At 39.1% G+C, this 12,020-nt stretch overlaps 1 protein-coding gene across 1 annotated transcript; it reads left to right on the forward strand.

Annotated features, from left to right (window-relative positions):
- The first annotated feature begins 1,006 nt into the window (after window positions 1-1,006).
- On the forward strand, window positions 1,007-1,540 carry KRTAP13-1 (keratin associated protein 13-1). Its single transcript, XM_081573902.1, has one exon. The coding sequence runs from the start codon at window positions 1,049-1,051 to the stop codon at window positions 1,538-1,540; it is 492 nt and encodes a 163-aa protein (XP_081430028.1). The 5' UTR covers window positions 1,007-1,048.
- The last annotated feature ends 10,480 nt before the right edge of the window (window positions 1,541-12,020 follow it).

Here is a 12,020-nt window from a genome sequence, read left to right on the forward strand (position 1 = left end):
TTTTATTCTTTTGTTATTTTTTCCAAACTTTTAATTTTAAGCAGTATCTTAGATTTTAAAGATCATTCTTGAATTTATTACTGTTTACTCCCACTTATAGATTAAGAATTTTGTTAGAATTGTGCACAAAGTGTATTTACACACAATTCACTCATATTTAATCCTCTTTTGTGCTCCTGCATGCAATTCCAAATTTCCTTTTGCGATTATTGTCTTTTTAACTTTTTCATTTTGGGTTTACCTGATATGGAAAACTGTAAAAAGAACCTATTTGGTTATTTTACAGTAGAAAAATAATCTTAAAGAAATAGAGTCAATAAAAAGTATGTTTTACAGTGAAAAAGAAAATTGTATGAAAGAATCTGGAAGTAAAAATATTCAGAAAGTATTGCTTGATTGGAGTTGTTCTAGAAGAGAAAGATCTCTAGAAAATTTTAAATACAGAAGACAAGAGGGACAATCTGTATACATGAAAACCCACAAACTATAATGATATTGAACTTTTAAATTTTCCCTTTCCAAAGAATTGAGAACCAAAGTATATAAAAGTAATTTTAGGCAATGAAATAAATTTAGAGAAAGAAGCTTATTGATGGCAAATAGAGTGTCTTTATACCACTGACAAAGAAAGACTATTAATATTCACTTCGTTTTAATTCCTGCCCTTAGAGCTAAGCATCCCCAGCTGATATACAATTAAGTGCACAAAGAATCTCAAACCATTGAGAAGAGTAGGGATTTCCTGGTCATGATGGCATTAAAGGCAGGTAGTCACGGAATTTCTGACTTAGGAACACGTCATCAGCTTAGTCCTTTAACAACGTGGTGAATTCACCCATGAATATGAGATGAAGGGAATTTTTCATCGGCAATTACAGAAAATACTGAATTACACATTTGGAGATGAAAGATTACAAGCATGAGAAAGGCGACTGTGTAGAATGCCACACCCATGGCTGAGAGTATAAAAACATCCCAGTCTGGGAGGTGACATTAAACCTCAGAATCTTCTCCTAGTCACTCACCTGAACTTACATCATCTGTGAAGATGTCCTACAACTGCTGTTCTAGAAACTTCTCCTCCAGCTCCCTTGGGGACCACCTGTGCTACTCAGGCTCCTCCTGTGGCTCTTCCTTTCCCAGCAACCTGGTCTACAGCACTGACCTCTACTCTCCCAGCACCTGCCAGCTGGGCTCCTCTCTCTACAGCCAGGACACCTTCTGTGAGCCCATCAGAACCCAGACTGTGGTGTCCAGTCCCTGCCAGACGTCCTGCTATCGCCCAAGGACCTCCATGTTCTTCAGTCCCTGCCGGACAACTTTCCCTGGGTCTCTGGGCTTCAGGTCCAGCAGCTGCAGCTCCTTGAGCTCTGGATCCAGAAGCTGCCACTCACTGGGCTGTGGATCCCGTGGCTTCAGACGCCTGGATTATGGAATCTGTGGTTTCCCTTCATCTGGATTCTGCCGGCCAATCTTCTTTGCCTCCAGGAGTTGCCACTCTTCTTGTTACAGGCCAATTTGTGGATCTGTCTTCTATTGATTAGCTTGTGAAGAGTTCAGATGTTTTGAGCAATGTGTCCAATCTCTAAACAGAGCTTCTATCATCTTCATGATGTTCAGGAAGATTAACAGCTCATCACATTTTTTCCAGTCATAAAATATTGACCAAAAAGGGTCTGCCATGAATACTTAATGATTAATTTTATTGATTGATTTACTGAATGCATTAATGGAGTTAGTAAAATGAATGCAATGTATTACTAGATCAATTAATGAAATTTATGTTAAACGAATTAATGTTAATGAGTTAATGGAATTCTTGTTCATATATTCACAAAATACATAAAAGCCTAAATAAATGTAATAAACTCATTCAATCTGGCTTCTAAATATGCTGCTAATTTTATTGTTAGTTTTAACTAGTTAAGTTTTGCTTTTTTTCCTTTTGCTTTTTTATAGAAGGATATTTAGGTTCAAGTTTACTATACCTTTGAAAGTCAACTTTGGAAACCCAATCTTGATAGATTTGAACTAAGTTATTGTGAGCTTTGGGGCTTACCCTGTGGCTCAGTGGCAAAAGAATCTGCCTACAATGCAGGAGATGCGAGTTCGATCCCTGGGTTGGAGGATCACCTGAAGGAGGGCATGGCAACCCACTCTAGTATTCTTGCCTGGAGAAGCCCATGGACAGAGAAGCCTGGAGGGCTAGAGCCCATGGGGTCACAAAGAGTCGGACATGACTGAAGTGACTGAGCATGCACATCGTGGGCTTTAAATGTTTTCCTTCAAAACTTCTGCTTTCTGGAATCCTTATATTGCATATATAGACTTCATGTGCATAAAATCTCAGGAGTGGCACAAAACACATTTTCTTCAAAAGATGTGGGGCATTGATGTTCATTGACTGAAGGAGGAAACAAGGAACTTGGAAAATGCAACCAAGTGGGGGAAATTTTCAGATTATATGGGAAGTTTTTTACATTAGCTTAAAGAGCTTTCTTTGATTCAATCTGTGTTGGGTGGCAAAAAAACCTTATTCTTTCATCTCACTGAAACTGTTATATGTAATTGATTTCTTCACAGGTGCAAGGAGGAAGTCAATTACCTTTGGTAAGAATTAATAAGATTCGTGAGATGTAGAGTCTCATCTTCTTGTATCCAAAATCCAACTAAACATGGCTGGAAAAACACAAGCCTTTCATTTTAGAAATTATTGCTTCATTCATATCTTATCATATATTTACACACTTCTTGACTTTATGTTGCCATTCTGGTATTTTATAGGTTAAATGCTTCAGAAAACAACATGATGTTAAAATACATAACATGTTGATACTGTCTAAAGCTAATAACAAAAAGACAGTTATCTTTACACAGAGATAAAGAGAAATGTTCAATAAATTTTCCCTTTCATTGTTTTTCAGATCACTATAAGGATCACGAGAAACACATTTTATGAACTAGTAATCTTACACATAAGGAAATGAAGACTCAAAGCAGATCAAGGATTCACTGTAGGTCCCAGTCTTACAATGAAACCAAGATTCAAGATTTTATGATAAATGACTAACTTAAGAAGTAAAGACACAAGCAATTTGGGAGGAATAAGGAGAAGTTTGAGAAGATGAAATAAAATGAACAAAGCAGAGAGGTACAAACGTACTTGTGTTTAGGGAATTATTGAAAATCAAGTTACACTTTGTATGAATTAGTAATGGAAAATCAGGCTACGGATATTTAAAGGTCTGTTTCATGTCATTGTTTTGGACATCTTGAATTTTGGATCACATTAGTCTTAGGATTCATATCGTCTTATTTATACTGTTGAAGTAGCTTTCTGCTTAGTCATTTTCATTCTATTTTCTATACCTGTTTAAACATTCTCAAATACTTTAAAAAATAAAGCTTTTGCCAAATATTATGTAAAGTAGTATGTTACTATATTTCCTCATTTTATATAAATATATTCCTATTAATATATAACACAATATAAAAATATAAAATATATAATAAACAGTTAAATCTTTAAATCCCATACTACAAATAGAATAGCAGAGTTTCTGGTAGAATTTTTTGGGTTCTGGAGCAATCAGGCTCCCCAAGTAAATACCTCTCTGGCCTATATGCACAGCTTCCTTTAGGCCAGGAGCAGGATTCTCTAAGTTGAGTTTCAGATGCAAGCAAACCCATTGGTTGGGTCAGTTTGGCAAACCACATGGCATTGGTGGCATCTGTGGTACTGAAAGAAATAAAGTAAACCTGCAACATGACGTTCATGGCAACTTCAATGGAAAAATCACAACATAGGCAAATAAAATTGTGGATTTTATCATCTGTAGTGCAAAATTGACATATCTTTGGAAAATCAAATCCTTTAATACTTGAGCATGGTAGAGGTACAAAGCTTGACCATGGACCAAGTGATCATGAGTCGTAACTGTCCATCATGAGCTGCGTTCTGATGAAAATTCCAAATCATCAAGTTGGTGGACTTGGTAGCAATCCATGATAAGATGGAAATAGCTTTGGATTTCCCTGGTGGTCCAGTGGTTAAAAGTTCACCTTCCAATGCAGGGAGTGCAAACTGAAACTGTGGTAGTGGAACTAAGATCTCACATGCCTTGTGGCCAAAATACCAAAACATTGAACAGAAGCAATACTGTAACAAATTCAATGAAGTCTTTAAAAATGGTCCACATCAAAAAGTCTTTTAAACAAAAAGTAGCTTATTCAGAAATGAGCACTAGCAAAACAAGAAAGCAGGCCCAGACCACCCGCTATAACCAGTGTTTACCACCACTCCTTTCTCAGATCACATGCGTGGTCACATTGGGTGCCCCAAATGACCAGCCGAAGGAGGAAGGGAATAATCCCAGTGAGGCTTGCAGATGGATTGACCCATTGCATAGATACCTTAAAGACCGTGATGAGAAAAAAACATTTTCTCTGTGGTAGAATTGTAGATCTAGATCCGGTTATCCACTTGTGTAAAAGAGAAAAGTGGCCCCAGTTGATAATAAATCTAGATTCCTAGACAGTGGTAACTGACCTGGCCAGCTAGTTAGAGGGCTGGAAGGGAGAATATTGGAACAATAAGACAGTAAAATCTGGTATACGGACTTGTGGATGGATATACACAAGTGGGTCCAAAGTGTGAAGATCTTTGTTATTTCTTTTCAATGCCTACCAGAACGCATCCATCATGGAAGAGGAACTGAAAAATCAAGTTGAAAAAAATGACTGTCAGTTGATGCCAGCTTGCCTTTGCCAGAAGTCCTAACAATACTGGCAAGATGAGCATGTGAATAAGTGACCACAAGAGACTGTAGATGGGTCCAGCAGAATAAACTCGCACTTACACATCTGATACAATCAATGCCACAGCAAAGGTCCAATCTGTCAGCAATAGAGGCTAAGGCTAAACTCCCCGTATGGCACTATTCCTCAAGGAAACCAACTGGTCACTAGGTTGCAATTAAACCTGGCCCCCTTCTGTCGTGAAAGGACCAGTGGTTCATCCTCAAACACGTGCCTACCTATTCAGAGTAAGCCACTGTTTTTTCATGCTTATCTCAGCAGCACCATTATTCAGGAGCTGATGAAAAATTTGATCCCCCAGCATGGAATTCCTCACAATTCAGTGTCCAATCCACTTCATAGTACAGACAGCAAGAACTGAGGTCCATTAATATATATTAAAAACCACCGGACCCTGAAGCTCTCTGCCTTAAATAGTTCCACTGCCAGCAAAAACTGAAGTTTGCTTGGAGCATGCAAGCAATGCCCTCAAACACTGGGTTCCAAACATCCAGTTATTATCATTCTCAATGACCCATTAAAGTGTTTTGTGTCCTATTTCTGCAACTGGAATTTCCAAAGATAGAAGCACTGTTCCAAAGACAAACTTACTAAAGGACACATCAATCAAGAGTTTCATTAAACTACAAATATGGTTGCTGGCTGAGCACTTTGGGTTGCTTGTTTCAGGCAAGCACAAAAAAAAAAAAAAGAGTTAATATCTAATCTAAGAGTAGATAATCCTGATTAATCGAAAGTGGTAGGGTTACTGTGGGGATGATGCCCTGGAGGAGGAAATGGCAATCCACTCCAGTATTCTTGACTAGAGAATCTCCATGGACAGAGAAGCCTGGAGGGCTACAGTCCATAGGGTCACAAAGAATCAGACACACGTGAAGCCACAGAGCATGCAGGGTTACTGCTGCACAGTGAGGGTAGGAGGGAATATGTGTGGAGCTCAGTGGACCTATTGGATGGCCCTTGAAATTTCCTGTCCAATTGTGGATGTAATTTGTCCTATACAGTAACTCTGGCAAGAAAAGGGTACGGCTATCAGAGTTCATGCCAAGTGTATGTAACTCTTTGCAAACCCATGGGCAGTGAGTAGCCGTCCAGGCTCCTCTGTCCATGGAATTCTCCAGGCAAGAATACTGGAGTGGGTTAGCATTGCCTTCTCATACCTCTTGGGAATAAAGGCAGGGACGATACCACCCAGAAATCCACTTAGACCAATAGAGGTGGTAACTTGAGGGCAAGGCAAATTTACAATGGGTTCTGAAGGAGGGTGATTACGAATACGCACGGCAGCTCTAGGATCAAATACGGAGACAGAGTTTGTTTCATCAGGCTGAGTCACTCTTGTGCATTTCCCTCGGAAGGCAGGCAGACCAGAGCCACGGAGAATCTCTCTCCCGATAAGTTGACTCTCAAGGTGCAAAGGTGGACCGTGACAGGGACAGATATGCAATGAAACTCACATCATATCTCTTCTAAAAAGGAATAGCTATCTGGCTATGACAAGTGAGGTTACCAGACAGCCTCTCTCTGCTGGCTTCTTTCCGTTCTGTCTCAGATTTCAAGCCACGGTCAGGTTTTTCTCATGGCAGCCCTTTGTCAATGACTAAACAAGGTGGTCAAATGGCTTTTTTTTCTATCACAAGTGCTACACTTTTACAAACTTTTGCTCTCCTATTCCTGTCTCAATGCCTGCTTCCTAGAGAATCCAACTAGCAAATATTCTCTCTATTCTTTCTTGAAGTTTAATGTTTCTTTTTAAACTTATTTCCTTCCGTCTAGAGAACTTCTGTGTTTATTTCAATGCAAATTTATCTGAGAAAATTAACTCACTGTAAATTAGGACTCAGCTATTGTGTTATTCAAAGGAAAAAATTAAATGGAGAACAAGAGTGACAAAAGAAAAAGGTATTTTTGCAAGAAATTATAGAAAAGGAATTGACTTTAAAAGTGCACAAAAAAACAAGTTTGAGGAGAGAAAAGCCTGAGTTGTTCTAGGATGCGGATCTCAGATTCTTTTTAAATTTTTATGATGTTAATAAGAGTATATGAAAATACAGTAAGTCTCCTACAGATGAACAAGTTCAGTTCCAAGAATGTGTTCGTAAGTCCAGGAAAGCTAGCCTACGTACCCAAGGAACACAGTTGGCTATTTGTACTGTAATAAGTTTATAATACTTTGCACACAAATAATACATAAAAAACAAACACAAAAAATAAATAAAATATTTTAACCTTACGGTACAGTACATTGAAAAGTACAGTGGTACAGTACAACAGCTGGCATACAGGGACTGGCATCGAGTGAATAGGCAACAGTTACTAGAGGAGACAGAGGAGGTGGGAGATGGGAGACCTTAAGGAACATCAGCAATAGGAGATGGAGGGAAAGCTGTAATTTCACTCATGCCTGACACTGATGGAATGCGTGTTTGCATCTTTTAAAGTTTGCAACGTGAAAGTTCATGTTTAAGAGGCCTACTGTACATAAACTACATTTGCTTTCTATATTTTTCTACTGTATTTATTTTTCTCAATGGCATTTAGATCCATAGTCTCAAGGTAAGTAGAAGAGACACCTGAATTTCCTCTCTTCATCCCTCTTCCCAGTTTCACACAGCCGTCATTATCCCCACTCCCTCTCCACATGCCCGATATCAATTTCTCCTGTGACTCCATCCCAGTTCATTCTTCTGAAGTCACTTCGTCTTTAAATATTTTCCTGCTTCATTTCTGTTTCTAGCCACTTCTCATTATGTGCCATTTTTCTTCCCTCTGTTGGATGTGAGCAGCACTGTATAATAATATGTGGTAGACGGAAAATAAATTTGAAGCATGTGAATCAGTAGTGACAAGGAGAATCAATCATTAGAAACATCCTTATAAGAAGCAAAGCTGTGCCACTGACCACTTGACACCCTAGAGAAGTGACAAAAAAATTGCAGAGCAAAGCAGGAATAGATGTACATGGTGTCACAGGCAGGGAACAAAAAAAAAAAGCGGGGATGGGGGGTGCTTTCCTGGCCTTAATAGAATGAAGATAACTGACAAATTGTCCTAGAATTTCTGTACAGGAATAGTCATTAGCTTTGTGATATAATAAATCATGGCAGTAGTCATCATTTTCCAGTAGTCATGTATGGATTATAAAGAAATCTGAGCACTGAAGAATTGATGCTTTTGAACTGTGGTGTTGGAGAAGACTCTGGAGAGTCCCTTGGACTGCAAGGAGATCCAACCAGTCCATCCTAAAGGAGATCAGTCCTGGATATTCATTGGAAGGACTGATTTTGAAGCTGAAACTCCAATACTTTGGCCACCTGATGCAAAGAGCTGACTCATTTGAAAAGACCCTGATGCTGGGAAAGATTGAGGGCGGGAGGAGAAGGCGATGACAGAGGATGAGATGGTTGGATGGCATCACTGACTGAATGGACATGAGTTTGAGTAAACTCCGGGAGTTGGTAATGGACAGGGAGGCCTGGTGTGCTGCGGTCCATGGGGTCGCAAAGAGTTAGACACGACTGAGTGACTGAATTGAACTGAACTGAAATCATGGCATCCATAAATACAATAGATAGGAAGCTAGTAATTTCCATGTAATTACAGAACAACGCACATATTAATGAATTACACACATGCAGAAGAGGGGTGCAAATGGGAGAGGATTGCACTAGTCCTGTGCCATGCCAGCTGACAAGAAGCATATAATTACCTAGTACACAAGATGACCTTAGACCTCAGAATATTTTCAGTGTAATTCTGTTGAACTCACATCTCCCAGCACGATGTCTTTTAACTGCTGCTCTGCAAATTTCTCAAACTCCCTTGGAGTCTACCAGTGCTACCTAGGCTCCTCCTGATAGCTTATAGTGAACGGTGTCGGATTCTTGATCTCCAAAGATGATTTAGCTTCGGGACCAGGGGCCAGGCTTGATTACTAAAGAGCTTTTGTGTAGCAGAGTTTTATTAAAGTATGAAAAGGGATGGCGAAAGCTTCTGACACAGACATCAGAAGGGGGTGGAGAATGCCCCCCTCGCTAGTGTTAGCAAGGGAGTTATATACTTTTTAAATTAGCTATTGCAATAAATCTAAAGAATGTCTCAAGGCTGTAGAAATTTTACCAGACCCACTCCCATAATTTACATTCTAAGGTATCAGGATTAGTCAGAAGGTTTTCAGGAAGGAGAAACTGTCCTCAAGCAGGATACATTGTTGTTATATAATCCCTAGTAAGTGAAAGAGGAGAGTGAAAAATTAGGTTAGAATTCTAAGATCATGGCATCTGGTCCCATCACTTCATGGCAAATAGATGGGGAAACAGTGGAAACAGTGACAGACTTTATTTTTTGGGACTCCAAAATCACTGCAGATGGTGACTGCAGCCATGAAATTGAGATGTTTACTCCTTGGAAGAAAAGTTATGACCAACCTAGACAGCATATTAAAAAGCAGAGACATTACTTTGCCAACAAAGGCTATGGTTTTTCCAGTAGTCATGTACGGATTTGAGAACTGGACTATAAAGAAAGCTGAGCGCCGAAGTATTGATGCTTTTGACTGTGGTGTTGGAGAAGACTCTTGAGAGTCCCTTGGACTGCAGGGAGATCCAACCAGTCCATCCTAAAGGAAATCAGTCCTGAAGATTCATTGCAAGGACTGATGGTGAAGATGAAACTCCAATACTTTGGCTACCTGAAGCAAAGAGTTGACTCATTTGAAAAGATCCTGATGCTGGGAAAGATTGAAGGTAGGAGGAGAAAGGGACGACAGAGGATGAGATGCTTGGATGGCATCACTGACTCGATGGACATGGGTTTGGGTGGACTCCGGGAGTTGGTGATGGACAGGGAGGCCTGGTGTGCTGTGATTCATGGGGTCACAAAGAGACGGACATGACTGAGTGACTGAACTGAATTGAACTGAACTGAATCCCTAGCACAGAATTTAAACTGAGTTGTTTGTTGTGTAATCATCAGTTCTGGGCTTAAAGAAAAAAAAAAAAAAAATGTTTTATGTGACTAAGACTAAGGAATGTAGAGGAAAAAAAAAAAAAGTTTGTCCTTTCCTCCTTCTTGAGAATTCCAGACTCCTCTCTTTTCTTTGAAAGCCCCAGACCCCTCTCTCCTCCTCAGGGACCCCGGAGGTCGTATCAACCTGCCTAGGAATTGACTCTCTCACTCCTGTGGCTCCTCCTTCCCCAGCAACCTGGTCTACAGCACTGACCTCTGCTCTCCCAGCTGCTGCCAGCTGAGCTCCTCTCTCTACAGCCAGGAGACCTGCTGTGAGCTCATCAGGACCCTGGGTCTCTGGGGTTTAGGTCCCTGAGCTCTGGATCCAGAGCTTCTGCTTACTGGACTGTGGATCCCATGGCTTCAGAGCCCTGATTTATGGAGTCCGAGACTTCCCTACCTTGGGCTTTGTACCCAGTTTCTGCCATCCAACCTACTTGTCTTCTAGGAGCCTCTAGCTATATTGTAACCAACCTACCTATCTGCCTTGTACTGATCAATTTGTTGAGTTTCTTACTTTCTAAGTCAATTCATCAAATACCTGCTCAAAGTTCCATCATGCTCGTTATGTCCATTGACACCTATCTTCTTACTCCTTGGTCACCAGTTCCTTACTCAATCTCATTCCATCAAATGCAGGCTGACAGACTGATTCCTGATTCCTATGAATTTAAAGACATAACCCCCCAAATAAGTATAATATCAACATTACTAATGGAATTTATGTTAATTTACTTTCTGCTCCAGATGGATACAAAGTTAAAGGATTATAACCCAATAAACTAATTTATCTCGGCATTGAAATATTTTTACATTATTGTTTATACATTTTGACCGGAGTTCATGCTGATTTGATTTATCAGCTACAGTCCATGGCATTGCCAAAGTGTTGAACATGACGTAGTGACTAAACAACAACAACAAAAAATGTTGTAGATTTGATCTAATTTCTTTGGACAATGGATATTTTTCTCATTCAGACGAGTTACTAAATATTCATGTTTTGAAGTTTTACTGAATAAAACTGTCAGAATCAGGATAAATTTTGATTCTGTCAAAGAATATGAGTCTTATCTATATGGACAGAGGGAATGTAATTGTGAAGCTGACAGATTCAAGGGGAATTTCGTGAATAGATTTACATTGTTAGATTTACATGGCTAGTGTGATAAATGAAAGAAAAACTAGAGAAAGAACCAATTTAAAAGTCCACATGAACACTGAATAAATTCTGAGTTTACCAAATATTTGTTAAAATTGACCAGATTCATATTTCTAATGGTGAGTTTTTAATGTAATTCACTTTTTCATATGTATGAGAAGATATAGACAATGATTTTAGTAGGAAGGATACAGCTTCAGAATCACAGATACAGTCTACGATTCCACATCAGTGCTTTCCTAAAGCCCAAATGAAATTTAGATGAAAACAAAAGCCTTTATATCAGCCAATTTGACTATTTCATTCTGATCTCAATATAAAGTTGGAGACACTGCTTGTTTATTTATTTATTTTGGTAACATGCTCAATGTTTACAGGTCAAGTATTTAATTAAACCATAAGAGACCAAGATAAATAGATTTTTGAGTAATGAAAGTGGATTGCACAGTAGATGTGGCTTTAATCCTTGGGTTGGGGAGATCCTATGGAGGAGGAAATGGCGACCCACTCCAGTATTCTTGCCTAGAAAATCCCACGGACAGAGGAGCCTGGCGGGCTACAGTCCATGGGGTCACAAAGAGTCAGACATGACTGAGCTGGAGCACATCAACACAAAAAGACATTATCCCTAAATAGTGCTTTAATCAATGTTCAAAGAATAACCTATTCAATGTATGTTTAGGTCCTTGAATAGATTTGTGACAAAGATATATATTTAAAATTCAAGCTATTTTAAATAAGAAGCAATGGATACCTAAGGCAGATCAGAGAATTCCCGAGTCATGACATACAAAATTGTCTCTCCAGATATTGTCAAATAATCTCTAGTGGATAAAACGGAAAATATCTTCTGATTGAGAATCATTTATCTAAACTAATGCACAGAGAAAAGAGGAAATAAAAAATAGAGAACAGAGTTTAAGAAGATATGGATCATAGTGAAAAGATTTAGTATATTTGTGTTTGAAGTCCTAAAAAGAGAAAAGAGAGAGAATGGAGGAGGAAATATATTCAGGAATAAAATGCTATGAAT

Source organism: Giraffa tippelskirchi, chromosome 2 (assembly GCF_054371585.1).
Source record: "Giraffa tippelskirchi isolate mGirTip1 chromosome 2, T2T-mGirTip1v1.2.pri, whole genome shotgun sequence".
Taxonomy (NCBI): Eukaryota; Metazoa; Chordata; class Mammalia; order Artiodactyla; family Giraffidae; genus Giraffa; species Giraffa tippelskirchi.

Excerpts from the sequence above, each read along its gene's own strand:
- KRTAP13-1 (XM_081573902.1), top strand. The coding sequence starts at position 1,049 with ATGTCCTACAACTGCTGTTCTAGAAACTTCTCCTCCAGCTCCCTTGGG.